Raw genomic sequence first — 18,812 nt, forward strand, 5'->3', positions numbered from 1 at the left:
AATTGTGTTTTTCAGATAAACAAGTTCAACTGTACCCGAAAAGCTCAGTGCCCGGGAGCCAACATCAGCTCTGTACAGATACAAGGTGATGCTGACTATTTCATCAACCATCTTGGCATTCCAGCTGTGCAGTTTACTTATGAGGACATCAAAACATTAGAGGTAATTGTCTCCAAACATGGAAAGCACTCACTTGCAATGTAGCAGATATGCATATTTTATTTTAACATAGCTTCATATTCTTCTTTCAGACAAAATAGGTCACTCTAGGAATGGGCTTCATTGCGAAATAATCTTCTTGTTCATAGGCTTTGAAATATCATTTGGAAACATGAGCTTTAAAGAGTACTTGATTCAGTTTAGAAAGCCTTACACTGTTGCTCACATTTTCATAGAGAGCTTCACAGCAAGAAACATCAATTGTTGGATTAACATCAGAGCAATTGCAGTCTTCAGTGTTGACAGAAGCTCATGGCATGAGCAGAAGACTCCCCTTCTGTGCCCAAGGAAAAATACATTTCTTGTGCTCTGTGTTAATGTGAGTCTTGTGGATTAGCTCTCCAAGTTTGTCAACAGTTCGCATTCCTGAAAACCTTTTCCCCAAAGAATAATATGAAAGTGTGATTCATTTTCACTAGCCTTGTTTATCTAGCTTTTGTACCTGAGTCCTTCACTATTTCTGAGAATCAGAAAGCTGCTTCCAGGTGAATCTAAACCTTCTTGATCTCATTGTTCATGTGTCTGTGAGAATTTCTGGAGCACCCAGCTTTAAGACATTATTATCTTGACAACACATTGACTACAAAATGAGTGAAGTATGCTATGGTCCTTAAATGTAGATGTGTCTAGGAAAGACTTTTAAGTTATGTTTATATAGACCCATCTCCAGTTATGTAGTTCCTATATTCTAGTAGACTTGGCAGGACTTGGTGTTATATTATCCATCACTCTGTTCTGCACTCTTATTTCCCTGGAGATAGTGATTATCATCCACTATCTTATGGAGGCAAAAAACTGCAGGAGAATCCTATTGTGGGGAGATTAACTCTATGGTAATGTAGAGTAATACTTTAGATTTACTTATTTAAGTTAAGATTTTCATTCACCATCTTAAAACACATTTTTAAAAAAATATTGTTCTTGTTTGTATGGAGGGTGTTCTTGTCACAGCAGGGATGCAGAATCTGAGGAGAAATTTCAAGGGTTGGTTCACTCCTTTCAAAGTGGAGTCTGGAACTGAGCTCAACTCATCAGGTCTACGCGGCAAGTGCTTTCATTTGCCAGCCGTTGCTCTGGCTTCATTCACCAGACTGAAAAAAAAACTGTATGCACATGCAGACGTGTTGGTTCTTTTGCACAAACTCAATATATGCACATGAGTAAGTCGATGACCTGCACTGTCACCTGAAGCCATGTTGATATCCTTGACCTGTGCTGCCCCTGAGGGCTATGGTGGTGTCCTTGGCCCTTGCAGGATGATGGCTGTGTTGATGTCTGTAGTCTGCATTACTATCTGAGGCCATGCTGAGCTCTTTGCCACATTCTACTGTCTTCAGAGACCATATGTAAGTCCATGATCTGTGCTTCCTTGATTGTAAAAGGCAAGGAAGCTATGTTTGCCATGGTATTGATGACTACAGACTCACAGCTAAGAAAGAGGGACATAGAAGGTTTCTGTGTCAACCTGTACCCCTCCTGCCAAAACACCAAAACTGCTTAGAAAGTCACTGAAGGAAACTCTAAAAACTTTAATAAGAATGTTGAAGAGTAGTTATCCACAGTTGATGGCTTCTGGAAGGGTTATGGGTGGTGAAGGATTCCATTTTCCTTAAGAGGTTTGCCCCTGGGATTTTGAATATGCCCTAGTGAGTATATGGGCAACACGAATTGGACCTTCCTTTTCTTCTTTTTTTTTTTTATGCGGGAGCAGGGGATCATGAGGGTTGTGGAGACAGATTTGGGAGGACTGGCAACTGAGTGTGCTTGGGGTTCATGATGTGAAATTCCCAAATAATCAATAAAAATATGAAAAAGATAAATTAAGAAATAACATCTACATTTTCCTGCACAATACCTTTGAATTTCCCCCATCATCCTCAAGTTCTAGCACACTCGGCTGCCATCTTGCTCTCAAGTTGAATGGTAGCTTCTGTTTTGTGCACCTAACTTATTTTCATTAAGTTTTCAGCCACAAGTGTTCTAGTATAGCTTAGTCTTGAGTAAATACCTACAAGACAGATTCTTTTTATAAAAAAGAAGTCTCTTGGATTTATTTTTTTTTAAACTGATTGGCCCATTAGCTTAGACTTCTTATTAACTCTTATAACTTTTATTAGCCTATTATTTTTATGTATGTTAGCCACATGGCTCGGTACCTTATCCAGTGAGGCAGTCACATCTTGCTTCTTCTGTGGCTCGGTCAGGCCTGTGGAAATGAGTCTTCCTCTTCCCAAAATTCCGGATTTATTTTTTAGATCAAGTGCTTTGGTTTACTCTGGAACACACTTTCTAGACTGTGCTATGGATTAAATGAGATTGTCATGAGCTCTGTGCTCATGCTAAGACTCCATCAACCATCGTGATGAGCACAGTTTCTTGTCAGGGTGTAGCGTCCATAGATTAGTGGAGTGGTGCCTGATAATTGGGAAGCACACTTCAGTGTGCAAGGTAAAAGCTGTTCATGGTTAAGGTAAACAGATGTTGTCTGAGGTTGATCCACTGGAGAATGTGGGGAAGCAGATGAGAGGAAGCAGATGGGAAATGAGGAACAAGGTAGTGCTGTTATCACTGGGAAAGCCAGTGTCTCTCCTATAGAAGGGCCTTACTCTGAAAGGCCCAAACATTGTTACAAAATATACTTAGAATGCCTAACTCCTGTCTTCCAAATAATTTTTCATTGTATTCATTTCTACAAAAGTAATTAGTAGAGTCCTCCATGTTTTAATGACAAATGACCTTACTTATGGTGATTCAGTGGGGAGAAGTTTTAAAAGTAGATTTGTCCCTTGCCAAATAGGATTGGTTATGATGAGATGATTCATGTGTACTCTCTGAGGAACAGATATTAAACTTTACTTTCTGTGTTAGCCTATTATAAATATTTGTACACAGCTATTAAGAGGAATTTTAAATATTGAAAAGCTTCATGTAGGATATTAAAATATTTTACTGTCCCAATTAGTAAGGTAGTCAAGAAAATTAGATCCTGGCTTTCAAAATTTAATTTTCACATGTTGTCTTTAGAGAAGTGTCCCAGAGGGCTAGGAGTCAGAGCACTGTTTCTATAGATCTGTCATTTCTCAAGTCCATGTGTCTCTGTGCCTCTGATGATTTACTGATATCCAATAAACAAAATTGACACAAAATTGCACATTCCATTCTTACCATCTGAATTTGGAAATTTCCCCACAGGCTCATGTTTTTCACAGTTGGTCCCCAGCTTATGACACTAATATGAAGACTATACAGTCCTTAGAAGACCAGGTTTGATTAAACAAGGGCTGGTATGTGTAGCTCTTTCTACCCTCTTTTCTTTGCTTCCTCTCCTGCTGTTGTATAAAGAATCTCTCCTATATATTCCCACCATAAACTGTTTTGTACCTTCCAATTTTTATAACTCGAAATATATGAGAAATAAATAAATAAATCTAAAATAAAGATAAGATCTTAACTAAACACAGATAAAAATCAACAATGAACTATAAACTGGAATAATTATAACAATGTACTATTATAAATATGTTGATGTTGTTACAGTTGCCATCGGGAATTGTTATTAAACAAAATGTATTGGAGTAATAGGATGGAGAAATAGAGAGTCTGACTCCTGATGAGTAAAGCACTACAAGAAGTTGCATGGGAAGCTTGGCTCCACTGGGTAAACAGACATTCACATTTTACACGGGACAGCACACAGCAGTATTCATCAAGCTACAAAGAACAGCAGGCAACTGAAAATTTACTGCTTCTTTCTGAAACTTCCCACTTAGTACTTTGCACCAAAGTTGACTATAGTTAACTGAACTGGTGAAAAAAAAAAAAAAAAACCCTGAACCGCTTGACATTTAGCTAGCATTTGAACCACATGAAAATTAAATTTTAGTAAAATAAGCTATTGCAAAGGTATAATTTGTTACACACATTGGATGTTATTTGTTTGCTTTTAATGAAATCAAACAGTTAAAAATGTGTATGTGAAATTTTGTGCATTACTCAGATTCTCGGGTGAGACTTTTCTTCCTAGTTTCTGTGCATTCAAATGCATAACCTGAAATTGCATAAAGCACAGTTCGTCTTTGTCTCTCCTTTGCATCTTTAGCTTTCCAGTAACTAAAGCTCACAAACCCATAGGAATCAACATATTTGCCAAATGGCATTTGATTCCTTCTTATAAGGTATTGCACTAATAATTGAAGCATACCTGGTTTTCAACTTCATTTAAATAAGTTTTTAAATTTATAAACACTGCTGCACCTGTTAGTAGAAGCATTCTTCACAGTTTAAAGAGAAAATAGAGATTGCCGTAGAGAAAAATGAGCAGACAGATGCTTTCCAATTAAGGGTGTAGTATTTGTGACAAGTGGTGGCCCAAGCACATTGCTTCAGTCACTTACCAACTGTCTGACATAATTTTTGTTCTAGATTTGTGTTTTTATTCTCTGCAAGGCATGTCAGAGGCCCTGTCTTTCCTAGCACATCAGAAGATCTTTATGCTCACGGTTTTATAGCACCAATTCAAGCTCTGGTTCCTCACTCTGCTTAACATTGTATTTCTTGCACTTCTGCTTGAGAAATTCCATTTTAAGCCCAATGCACCTCTATAATCCAGGACTTAATATTTTCATAATAATGAATTTAAAGTGTATTATGGCTTTTAAATAGTAAGAGCCATGTTGTAATTGTTTCAGCATCATTTAGCGAGCATCAAAGGCATAGTGAAATATATTAATTTTCTTTAAAAGCTGAATAAATTCGTGGTGGATTTGAATCTTAGACCAGTATACAGAAAACGGTACATATGTGCAGTTATAAACTTTTAACAAGCAGTAATTCTGTGGGGAAAAGCGGAAAATTCATTTTTACATCAAATGCAGTAGCAAAATGCATGCATATCCAAACAAGGATACGAGTTTACATATATTTTGCTTTATTCTGATCAGAAGAGAAAAGTTTTTTTTAAATATAAATTACTACTTCTATTTTTTGTTCTGAACAAGTCATGGCATTGTTAGGTTAACAAATGATTGCCATTCAAAAGTCAGTTCAAAATTCCAGACTTCAAAAACTAGAATAATTGCATTTATTTCTACATATGCTCTACTAATATTTTGCAATATCTCATAAAAGCAATCCATAAGTGGCATTTTTAAAATTTATTTTAAACGGATTTTCATCTTACATACCAGTCCCAGTTCCCCCTCCCTCCCCTTCTCTGACTCCCTTCTCCTTTATCTAGCCCCCATCTGCTCTTGATGCAGGGGGTGGAGGGGTGAGATAAGGTTTCCCTTGGGGAGTCAACAAAGTCTGGCATACCAGGTTGAGGCAGGGCCAAGCCCTTCCCCACTGTATCAAGACAGAGCAAAATATCCTAACATTGGTAATGGTCTCAAGAAAAGCCAATTCATGCACCCAGGATAAGTCCTGGTACTACTGCTAGGTGCCCCCCTCAACAGTTCAAACCGTATAACTGGCTCCTACGTTCAAGAGGGCTTAGTTCAGTCCCATGCAGGCTCTCCAGCTGTCGGTCCAGAGTCCATGAGTTCCCACTAGCTCAAGTTAAACTTTCCCAATTATGATCTTGCTCCATCCCCTTATTCATGTGAAGCTCCCTCCCTCTCTTCAACTGAACTCCAAGAGCTCAGTCCAGTGCTTGGCTGGTGGATACTGCATCTGCTTCCATCAGTTACTAGATGTAGGTTCTGTGGTGACAATTAGGGTAATCACTAATCTGATTATAGGGGAAGGCCATTTCAGGCATCCTTTCTACTATTGCTAGGAATCTTAGCTGGGGTCATCCTTGTGAATTCCTGGGAATTTCCCTAGCATTAGGTTTCTCCCCACCTCCATAACGGCTCCCTCAATCTCTTTCATTGCTCTTCCTCTCTGTCCTTCTCCCAACTCAGCCATGTTGAGGCCTCATGTTCCCATCTTCCATCCCCTTTCTTCTATTTCCTCTCCCAGTTTATCCAAGAAATCTTAATAAGTGGCATTTTGAAACTTTTCTATTTAAAACGCTGTCATTGGAAACAGAAGAAAGGGTTCTTTAATGTCTAGAACCGTAGTCATAGCTTATTTTAGGAAACTTAATCACCTTATCACCTCAAAATAGATGGTATTGTTATTTTCCCATTTGTTTCATTAAGAGAAGAGTCTCCAACTGTGTCTACATCTACAGGCACTAAGGATTCTCCTCCATTATAAGTTTTGATTTATAAATAATATGATATTAATACTATACTTTAGTTAGAATTGCTATAATATGTATATACCTAAATATAAATATTGCATAATTATTATTAATAAGTAACTTACATATAATATGAATTAATAGAAATAGCTGGAAATTTTGGAAATTAATCAAGTATTGGGGAACAATTTCTTAGGCCTACTGCTTGGTGGCAAGTATTAGGACCTAAGTGATATTCCATAACCAAATTAAAATTTGAGTGTGGTAGTGCCTGCTTTTAATCACAACACTGTAAAGGCAGAGACAAAAATACCCCTGAGGTACCATGATTAAACCCTGCTTAATCCAATGAATCTCCAAGTCCCAATGAGAGATTCTGTTTCATAATAAGGTGAATTATTTCTGAGGGAGACACACAGTGTTGATCCTGTGGCTTCCACCTGTATGTGCATACATATATGTTCATATGTGTTAATATATACAGTCCTGTATACAGACCTGTATAAGTACACAGAAGTAAAAATACAGATGCTGTGGGACAATGGAATTTTATCCTGCCACTTGTATTATTTTTAATAAAATTCAGTGTCCGGGAAGGAAGTATAAGCAGGGCCACCAGGCAAGAAGTAGAGGCAGAGCAAAAAGAATTCTGGGAAGAGGGACATTTCAGTCTGCAGTTGTGATCCAGACATAGAGGAAGCAAGATGTGACTGCCTCGCCGAATAAGCTACTAAACCATGTGGCAAACACAGACAAGAAATATGGGCTAATATTAAGTTGTAAGATTAGTGATTACCCTAATTGTAATAAGAAGCCAGAGATAATAGGTCAATCAGTTTATAACTAATGTAGACCTCTGTGTGATTCTTTGGGACTTAACTGCAGGACTGAGTGAGACAGAAACCTCTGTCAATAAATGGAATAGAAAACCTCAGTCAACATACAGATGTTTAAAAGTAAAACTCATATGATTGGGAAGGGCATTTGCCTTACATTTTTATAAATGTCATTAATATGATTTAATACATAACTGTGTTATTTTCATTAGTTTCTACATGTAATAATTTGTAATATGTTGTCTTGATGCAGATGCATAAAAATTTCAACTAGTACTCATTTTCATTAAAAACATGTTTTCTTCAGTACTACCTTTACGCCTAAAAATCTTAGCTCCCTAGAGATTAATTTCTATGTGGAATCTGAGTTCATGTTAATGAACTTGCCATAGCTTCTGAATAAAATGCAGAGGTGAAAGTAAGAAAAGATATTATGTTCCTGTCAGCTTAAAATAGTTCATATCTCTGGGAGACTTAAAGTCTCTGGACTGGAAGGAAGCACTTTGACGAAGCTTACTTCTGTAAACTGGCCTACTTTGTTTTATATAACGCACGACAAATGTTCAGTTTCACCTCATTCAAGGATATGAGCTGTGATTCGGTATAAAGCTGTGTGTGTGTGTGTGTGTGTGTGTGTGTGTGTGTGTGTGTGTGTGTGTTCTGGTCATTGCTGGGCATTTCCATCCCACTCACCTGACAAACAACATGAAGTAGAGAATATAGTACCATCATATACTAAGGCTCTACAGTCGAGTCTGCTTCATAGAGACATATCTTTAGAAAAGAAGGTTAAACCCAATCAACAAATCAACTTTTGCAGAGCAGACTGGGGAAGTTTTGATTGCACAATATATGAAATGGCTGTCACACAGGGAGTGCTATTAAAGTTGTTCTGTGCTTCCAAGAGCCTGAGGAGTAAACATAAAAAATTGAAATATGAGACAGATGTGAAGAAAAAAAAACAAAAAGTGGAGAAACACTGAAGACTCAAATGGGTAATTCAAAAGTCGTGCTTCAAGTTGCTTAATATTTTGAAATGGCTGCAAGGATGACAATTTTTCCATACTGCTTGTCCTTTCTTGGAATTCTAAATGAGAACATTTATTCTGGATGACTGTCAGCATCAGGTCAAATTATGTATCACAAGCACTATGTTTTAACTCCAGTGCTGTTTTTGTTGAGATGGACAATGACCAGCCCTGTTATGAGGGCATAAGGTCCATGGTGAAGTTTTATAACAATATTAAAAGGGGCTTAAAAGTAGACTATGTAATGGTTTGCCAATATTAAGCTTCAGAATGCATGGCAAGTCTGATATGATTTGTTTAGATATATGTTAATTTAAAATTATGGATTTTTATAATTGGAAACTTTATACATGTTTTATAGCATTGACACTTTGCCAAAAGTTCAAAATATATAAAATATAAACATAGTCTAGATTGGAAATTAGAAATGGAGGCAATCAAATAAATCAAGTACAAAAAAAGTGATTAACTGACAGTTTTGATCCCTTTAAAGCATAATGACCAATGTGCTAAGGTTCTGGACACTCGTTGCCATGGCTCGTGGTAATTCTCAGCTAGGATCACCTAGGAGATGGGTCTCTAGACATGTCCAAGGGATGGTATCTTAATTATGTTTATTGGGTTTAGGAACACCCCCACTTAGCTGTGCAGGGTTATCTCAACAGAGTAAATAGATCAGCAGTATGTGATTAGTGCTCTCTGTTCCTGTTGTGGACGTGATGTGACCAACTGCTTCCAATTCCTGCCACTATGGAATCCTATTATGATAGTTCTGCGAACTGTGAGCTATCTAATCTAATCAAACCCTGTTTCTAGGAACTCTTGGGTATTTTATCACAGTAATAGGAAAAGAAGTTAAGACCTGCCCCATGTAAACTACTGCCTGAGCTTTGGCACATTGAGTTCACTCGGGTGCAGGAGAGAGAATACTTGTCTAATGTCTATACTACATATGCACTTTGGATTAGTTATCCATACTGCATACACACTTCAAACTAGTTATCCATAAGGTATTTTTGCTTAAATTTGCAAAGCGTGAGTCTAAAAACTTCCTCGAGAGACCTCCATTGACATCATTATAGAAGGTGACTGAACAACAATGAAAAGAATAATATGAAAAAGAAGAAGCAACTCTAAAATTGGACAGAAATTCATCGTAATTAAACACATTCTAAGCCATTTGCTCACAGATGTTTTTAAACACCTGAATTCTTTTAAAAAAACACATCAAAATACTGACTATAAGTATACACTCACTGTCTTTTAAAATACAACATTTACACATATGTTTTTCTATTATTTGATTCAGCTTCTAATTAATGAACCCATAAAGAGTGGGGCTAATACTATTGGCTAAGAGGAGGTCCTATGAAGAACTCATTAAGAGAGCCAAAATAGTAACAAGGGAAATTATATTTCTAAAACACTCATTATAAAATTTGTACCAGATATTGTTGTCTTCTAATCCCCTTAAACATGTTATCATATTTGTCTCTTGTATTTATAGCTAACACCTATAAAGGATTTAGTAGCAACCCTACTTTCTTTAAATTTGGCCAAACCTAGCATAGAGTAGTTAAATAACTTATTAGAGATCAAAGGTCAAACCTATGAACACAACATCCAGTCACAAGATCTCCAGATATCAATCACATATCTTGCACTATTTCTTTTTCTTTCTTTCCTTTTTTTTTGTCTTTTCATGACAGGTTTTTTTTTTTTGTAGTCCTAGCTACCCTGACACTCCCTCCATAGAGCATGCTGGCCTCAAACTTGGAGATCTACAGCCTTTGCTTCCCAAGTTCTAAGTTTTAAGGTGTGATTCACCACCACCTGGCCACTTGTACTCTTTCTTAAGGATTTCTAGATAAACTATAAGGTAGTAGTCTCCATTTCTCACTATCTTATACTTCAACATGATAATGTGATGCTTGATTTATAATATTCTATTTACATTTACAAAGGCATTGTAAATGACTCATTTTGGCCATGTCCAAAGGTAAACAGCACTGGATAATATGAAGGTATCATCTTTATTTTGGTATGAATTGTTATTAACATTTTCTTTAATGCTATGTCCCATTATAAAATGAAGTTGGTGACTTAATATTAACTTCCCAAGAATACATTTCCTGTGATTGGTGCAAGTAGTAAAGGAAGACTTTAAATTATCCATATTTGTTGATTATATTATCCTCTACAATAGAGACTTAAAGACAACCAGAGCTAGAAAACACCTTCAGCAAAGTAAGAGAATGCAAAATCAACAAATGAAAATCAGTAGCTTTTCTATATAACAATAACACATGAAGGAAGAAATGAAGAAAACAATTCCCTTCAGAACAGCTTCAAAATTACCTATGAATAAACATATCCAAAAAATTGGAAGACTTCTACAATATAAAGTGTAAAACTCAGTTAAAAAAAAAGAAAAGAAAAGAAAATGAACGGTCCTTAAGTATTGCTGCTGAAAATGTGGGGGAAAGAGAATACTTAAACACTTCCAGTGGGAATAGAAATGGTTCCAGATATGCTAAATCAATAAAAAAGTTCTGAAAATAAACAAAACTAAATGTTGAACTAGATAGGACTCCGTCACATCACTTCTGTGTATGAACCTGAAAGTATCTAAGCCAACACACTGCAAGATAACATTCACGTTATTATAGCATTTTCCACAACAGTTGAGTTATTGATCAGTCTGGATTTTACCAGCAAATGTACGGATAAAGCAAATGTGATTATGGATAACTATATAGATGATAGATGTATAAACAAGTAGATAGCATGTAGATAGATGATTTATCTGCATTCAGTGTAATTTTATTCACAATAAAGATGAATACAATTGTGTTGTTGTAACAAGGATACAACTTAATATCATTATATTAAATGAAATGATTTGGGCATAGAAGGACAAATATCATGATTTTTCTCTTTTGAGCATCTTATATTTACAAATATAAAAGTCCATTTCTATATGTGCATGCAATGTGAAAGCACAAACGAGTTGAGATGGGGGCAGATTAGGGGGAGGGGAAACCAGGAAAGGAAAAAGGGTGGTATGCTAATTCAGTCAAACTCCAGTAAAAGAAAGATGTATCTGCTATCTAAATTTTAAAATAAAGATGTCATAATGGTTCGACTGGTCATCCCATTCCTCAGTGATTGTGCATGCACCCAAGGCTCACAGTGACTGTGCATGCACCCGAGGCTCACAGTGACTGTGCATGCACCCGAGGCTCACAGTGACTGTACATGTACCCGAGGCTCACAGTGACTCTGCATGCATACAAGGTTCACGGTGACTGTGAATGTGCACGAGGCTCACAGTGACTGTGAGGATCACAGCTTTAGATACTGTGATCATTCCTTGCATGTTTCCTAACTTCATTTCTAAATTAATTTCTGTGAAAGGGGAAACGAACATGTTCATCTTGTCTAATTTCTCTATTAATGGCACATTTCCATGGAGTAAATATTTTTAAAACTCAAAACATTTAGACAAACAAATAAGACAATTCTTAAACATCAAACTAAAATCTGAAAAGCTGTTTTATTCTCCATACGTCCCAATAAACCACTTCCAAGGGGAGTCCATATCTGGGCTCAGCAGCTGTTATGACCACAACACGAGTTGGTTGACTTGTCCATCCTGCTTCAACTTTAGCATCGTTTTTTGTTTGTTTTTAATATATATTAAAATATATTTTTATATAAATAAAGTAAAATATATTTTAATATATAAGTAATATATATTTATTGAGACAGGGCTTCTGTGTGTAGCCTTGGCTGTCCTGGAGCTCACTCTGTAGACCAGGCTGGCTTAAACCAAACTTTTAACTATTCTTTAATTGCACATTTTCCAAGTCTATTTCACAGAACTTACAGTTTTGTGACTTTTTACCCTGATAAGCAAATGTTTTTGTAAAAACTACAAAGGAAGTGACATTTAAGAAATCTCGTTAGTGTTCAAAAACATCAGATGGAAGTCAAGGCGGCTTGGTTTATAGAGATTTCTGTAGCTCCCCTGCGGAAGTTCTTACGTCTGTGTCAGTCTCAGGAGGCAGCCAGTTGTCTTTGCACTCCTTGCATGGTGCGTCTGTCTCTGTGATTTTAAATGACTAGAGAGAATTCTGCTGAAAGAGAACAAAGTATTTGTAAAGCATTTTGATTTCTGCAATCTTTTGTCAGTAGCTTTAGACTTGAAATTATTCTGACCCAATTTTCTCTTATCAGTGAAGAGCACTGTAATTCTATAGAGTAGACTGTTTAGGTAGCATCGAGAAGTAGACAAAAAGAGATAAAACATACTTATGTGTTGAAGATCAATTACTTTCCATGTTTAAACATCTTCATAGGTGCTTTATTTTTATTTATTTATAATTCTTATCTGAGGATTATAAATTTTACAATACTTACGATTTTGAGAAAAATTCTAATTATGGGAGATATATTCAAGCCCATCAAAATTGGGACCTGCATTTAAACATTGAACAGTGAATCACAAGTATATTTTAAAGATTTATCTATATCAATGTTTTATATATACATATATCAAAAAGTTATATATATATTTTTCCTCTCAATATTCCTAAGTACAATGCAAAACTGTATACATTTATATTGTATTATGTAACTTAAGTGAGCTAGAAATCACTTAGAGTAAGGTAGAAGACGTGTTTTCAATTCACTAATTTAGTCATTACTATAATGTACTTGGACAGGCAATGCTTTTGCGATCATTATGAACTCTCAGAAGCAAAACCTCCTAGGTACTGTTTTAGGGCTTCTATTGCTATGATAAAATAGAACTATATAAACAACTTGGGGACAAAGTGTTTATTTCATTTTGTAGCTCATAGTCCATCACTGAGGGAAGGCCCAGCAGGAACTAAGCCTGTTTGGAACCTGAAATTAGTAACTGAAGCAGAATCAATGGAGGAATGTTGCTGGCTTGCTTACTCTCCCTTTTTTTAAAAATATTTTTTATGGTTTATTTAATTTTATTTTTTATGCATTAGCATGAAGGTGTCAGATCCCCTGGAACTGGATCTTCAGACAGTTGTGAGCTGCCATGTGGGTGCTGGAAATTGAACCTGGGTCCTCTGGAAGAGTAGTCAGTGCTCTTAACCACTGAGCCATCTCTCCAGCCCCCCTTACTCTCCCTTTTTGAGCACCCAGGACTACCGCCCAGAGTTGGCAAATGATCAAATCAAAAAAATTCACTACAGGCTAATCTGCTGGGGTCATTTTCTCAATTAAGACTCCTTCAGTCTTCTCAAATGACTCTAACTTGTGTCAAGTTATTTATTTATTTAGGTATTCTTTGCAAGACAGGGTTTTTAATGTTGCTTTGGAGCCTGTACTGGAATTAGCTCTTCAAGAGCAGGCTGGCCTCAAACACACAGAGATCCTTCTGCCTCTGCCTCCAGAGTGCTGGGATTAAAGGCTTGTACCAACACTGTAAGGCAAAGAATACATTGGTATTGATGTTGAGAGACATGCTCTGCCAAAATATTGGAGTTAAACTGAAGTTAGTATGTCTCTGTGTAGTAGCCACCTTCCAAGGTCGGGTGGCCGATTGGCTGTCAATGACTTGAAGACTCCTACCCCTTCATGATTTTAGAAAATTCACATGATCAAAGTAAGACCAGAAGCTGTTCTGATATTAACATAATACTGGGTGGTGAGTCCACTTATTTATGTGGCCCAGGTGCTTATGATTGATTAATAGAAAATGACTGATTTATTTCATTTAGGGAGGCATTGATCCCTGAATCCTGAAATTGAGATTTATTATTATTTTATAAAGCAAAAATGTGGCTTGTTATAATTATTAAATTTATTAAATTAGCTGAAGGAATTAATTTTTTTAAAAAAATTATTTATTTATTATGTATACAGTGTTCTGTCTGTATGTATGCTTGCTGACCAGAAGAGGGCACCAGATCTCCTTACAGATGGCTGTGAGCCACCATGTGGTTGCTGTGAATTGAACTCAGGACCTCTGGAAGAGCAGTCAGTGCTCTTAAACTCTGAGCCATCTCTCCAGTCTCAGGAATTAATTTCTAACCCATCTACTGTAGATATATCCATGCATGTATAGTAACCATGAAGTGTACTGGATTATGTGCTTGGTCTTTTAATTTTTTAAAAAAATATTATTTTATATGTATTGGTATTTTGAATATATGTATGTCTGGTTCCCTCAGAGGCAAGAAGTGGGCATTCATTTCCATAACTGGAGTTATAGACAGTTGTGAGACACCATGTGGGCTCGACAAATCAAATCATTTGCTCTTAACCTTAAGAGCACTCAAACCAGTGCTCTTAACCTCCAACCACATTTGCTTGTTTTTGAATATGAAAGAGCATTTATGTCGGGATGAAGAATGGGGTTGATGAGAAAAGAAGGAAGGGGAGGGGACATGATGATGGATGCGTTCGATCAAAACTCATTATATATGTGATGAAGTTCTCAAGGCATAGAAGAGAGTTTATTTTTGTTTTTTTTCTTTTTTAAAAGTTTACCCTGGGTTGGGGAGATGGCTTAGTGTGTAAAGTGCTTGCCTTGCAAGCATCTGGAACAAAATTAATTTTCTAACCAACAATGCAAAAGCTTGCTTGCCAATACAAATCTGTGATCCCAGATCTGGAGATCTGGAGAGCAGAGACAAGTAAAGCACTGGAGGTAAAGCTTGGCTCCCCAAAACCAGAAAATTCCAAGTTCAGTGAGAAACTTTCTCAAAAATAATGTGCAAATGAGTTTGATTTATACCTGAAAATGATCCCTGCCCCTCCAGCCAGGGGTACTCACAGCAGTGTATGCACATGCATCATGGACACACACACACACACACACACCTCACTAAATAAACAAGAATCAAGTGTAAGTCTATTCTGTTGGTGCAAAATTGTAATCCTGGCATTTAGCAGTCTGATTCTTACAAATTCTTGTCAAGACTCCACTAACTAGGGAGATCCTGTCTATAAGTAAGTTAACTAAGTAATAAATTAACAGCATTCTTCTTCTCCCTATTGCCTGCCCAGTATGGATAGCTGTAGCCACTCTGCTATAATCTCATGATTTATGGGTTATAAATTTTCTTTAGTTTCCTTTCTCACTTTTCCTCTCTGACCTCATTAGTTCAATTCCATTTTGTCCTGAATATTTATTCTTAGTATGCCTCTACATTTTTTTCTTTAGTTTTTACATTGCACTGCTTCAATTCTGTTCACCTTTCTGTTTACTTTCTGAAGAAAGCTTGGTCTTGCCACCTTCTTCATAGAAGGCACCATCTTCTGGTAGGAGGAAACATAAATATGGAGGACTATTTGTTAAATGGTTAAGTACTCAATATTTAAATGCACATATCAAACTGAAAAAAAAATATGTTTTTAAAATATTTTTTCCGCCTTGGAAAATATCCATTGAACATAATTCAGGAGATGGCACTGAAATTAGATATTTTCAAATTCCTTCATATCCTATAGCAAGGAATAAGTGACACAAGAGGGGACTCCCTGCCCATGACTCTATTCTTAATCTCTGTCTTTTTTACCCACCCAGACTGTGTCTCGAATGATCCAGGGCACAATATATATCCCACTTTGTACTCTGGCCATAACATATAACCCAACTCCATGTTTCATGGAAATAAGTGATACCTACACCTGGGATTTGAATCATACAGTAGCAGAAAAGACTCTATGTGGAGGGTGGTTATGGAAGAGAGGGCCACATTCTTAGGAATGCTGAAGAACTAAATCACAGGAAAGCTAGATTCTGGTATATAGAAATATTTGACTCTGGAGGACCACATTGTCTGTGCTGATTTAATATCAAAAAGTATGGAAACATGTTTTTTAAAGAGCATATAATTTCCCTCTGGGACTAACCAAATTAGCAATGAACTTTACAGGCACCAGCGGAATGCAGACAGTAGGTGACATACTCTTCCCTAGAGAAGATGATCTAATAATAAATGATCAGTCCACAAAACATATAAACAAATAACATTAAACATACTGAACAGGTATAGTTATGTATTTAGGAAAAGGCAGAATTGGAAAAATACAGAATTGGAAGAATAACAGGGAGTGGAATATGAAAGTTTGATAAAAGGGGTAAATATTGGAACTATATTATGATATCAAAAATGAAAGAAATATTGAAAGCCTAGATTCCAGAGCCTAACATGTCAGCATGTGCAGAGAGATGAATATCAGTGAGTTAAACTTCTTAAATGCCTCGGGTTCCCAGCCAGAGATTTGATACTATGAAATGTAAATACTTGAGCCAATTGATGAGAAGTCTTTTTTTTTCCTTTTTTAGGATTAATTTATATATTTTAAATTTTTCTTGTATTTATTCAGCTTATGTGGTAGTTTATAACATGGATTTTTTTATTCATCTAGACATTTTCTGTATTCAAGTTACTCTCGATTTTCTGACTATCCTTTCCCATTAGTCCTTTTCATCCAAGACAGTTTAACTTTTATTGTTATGTCACATGTACATACATGGTTTTATAAATTTTCACAAAATCTTGGAACAGTAAGTGAGAATGAACATCATATGCTATTTGTCTTTAGAGAATGGCTCAATTTTGCTCAACACAATTATCTCCAGTTGTACGTAACTTCCTATAAATGACAATTTCATTTATCTATTGAATCAGCTGGATATTGACTTTGTCTGCCATTTAAAGATGTGCTCTGGTGATGGTAAGGTTTTAAACTCTTTATTCCAGTACATTATACCTTCAAGAAATTCAAACTTTTTCAAAATATTGAGTTCAGAAATAAATAGTTTCTTTAAAATGAAGAATCTTCAGATAAGGAAACAGTATTTGGAAAGACTGATGGAAAGGAAGGATTCATTTAGCAAAACATGAAACAAAGTCATGAATTAGAAAGGTCTTGACCAGTGAGGCATGTATGAACAGCACAGACATCATGATGGTGTGGATATTTATGATAAATATTTAGAGGCTAAAGAAAGAAATTAAAGAATGCTAGGCAACAACTCCACTTCTGTGAAGTAAAGGGGAGCAGAGGGCTGCGTCCTGCCACCCGGCTCACGGCTAGCTTTATCTGAAATAATTAGACGGAAACTGTATTTTTTTAAACACCGCATGGCCCATTACCTCCAGCCTCTTATTGGCTAACTCTCATATATTGATTCAATCCATTTCTAATAATCTGTATCTCACCATGAGGTCATGGCTTACGTGGAAAAATTCAGCATGTCTGACCTGGCAGCTTCATGGCGGGCAGCTCTCTGCCTCAGCCTAACTCTACTTCTTTCTCCCAGCATTCTGTTCTGTCTACTCTGCCTGTCTAAGCTGATGTCCTATCAAAAGCCAAGACAGTTTCTTTATTAACCAATGAAAGTAACACATGGACAGATGACCCTCCTCCATCACGTCTGTACTTCAGTCTTTTTATATTAGATCCATAGCAACAATATTTTAAGTTATATATAATAAAAAAGATAGATATGTATCACTGTATAAGCAAAATATAACAAAATTTAAGTAATTCTATTTTTGTTCAGTGAATGGATTTGTGAAATTAGTGAACGAATCTCTGTTTTATCCAAAGTTACTATTTATTTACATACTTTGATTTTCCCTTTCATCTCCACGTCCTCCCTTTCTCCTTCATTCCATTCTTCACTTCTCCCACATCTCTTTTCTTTCATCCAACTTTGGTCACATGCATATATTACTCAAAAGTGTTTACTTTTATTTTAAAACATGATAGTTCAATATTTATATGTCTGATTATCTATATCTATCCATCCATAATCTACCTATACATCCATCTATCTGTCTGTCTGTCTGTCTGTCTGTCTATCTGTCTCTCTCTATCTGATCATCCATCCATCCATCCGTCCATCCATTCATCCATCTATCTATCTATCAACCTACTCTCTATAAAACCATACTCAGTATACCTGCTCTCCTGCTGGATACTGGGTTTGCCTGTACTGTTCTATCAATGTGTGACTCAAAGTCACTTACTTAACACTTTGACAAATCTTTGCTAATCTATTTTTTTCACATGATTTTTTATATATTAGCATATTCAATCTCAACTTACTTACTTGAAAGTTTTGTAAGGATATTCTATGTTAAATCTGTTTTCCAAAATGAATCTGTTAGTATTGAATGGTAAGTTTAATAATTCTTCCCATAGCAAAAATATAAATGATATGGTGCAGATTTTGTTTGCAAACCGTAACAAATTATGATCTATAATTAACTTAATAATGACATTGGAAAAGAATCTATAGTAAAGGCATACATCTTTCTGCATACTCACATTTTGAAAGTGAACCACAAGAAGCTTTGAAACATTTGATGTGTTCAAGCAGGAAAATACAAAGTGTGTGACAAGCAGCTTGACAGGTGTCAAGATTGCCTTATGAAAGTTCCACTCTGCTGTTTGAAACTGCTGTGAGGAATATGGGCAGAGATCTCCTTCAACAAGGTCATCCCACTGCCCAGGAGTGTGGGAGAAGAGGGACAATGA

General features: G+C 36.2%; 1 protein-coding gene across 2 annotated transcripts in view; it reads left to right on the forward strand.

The window, feature by feature from the left end:
- The window catches only part of Naaladl2 (N-acetylated alpha-linked acidic dipeptidase like 2), a 911,861-nt gene that overhangs the window by 664,801 nt on the left and 228,248 nt on the right, over nt 1–18,812 (forward strand). For both annotated transcript variants that reach the window (XM_087899634.1, XM_087899633.1), the window contains exon 10: nt 16–162. In XM_087899634.1, coding sequence (XP_087755760.1) covers nt 16–162 — 147 coding nt within the window. The remainder of the gene's footprint in view (nt 1–15; nt 163–18,812) is intronic.

Source organism: Myodes glareolus, chromosome 20 (genome assembly GCF_982192425.1).
Source record: "Myodes glareolus chromosome 20, mMyoGla1.1, whole genome shotgun sequence".
NCBI classification, from domain to species: domain Eukaryota; kingdom Metazoa; phylum Chordata; class Mammalia; order Rodentia; family Cricetidae; genus Myodes; species Myodes glareolus.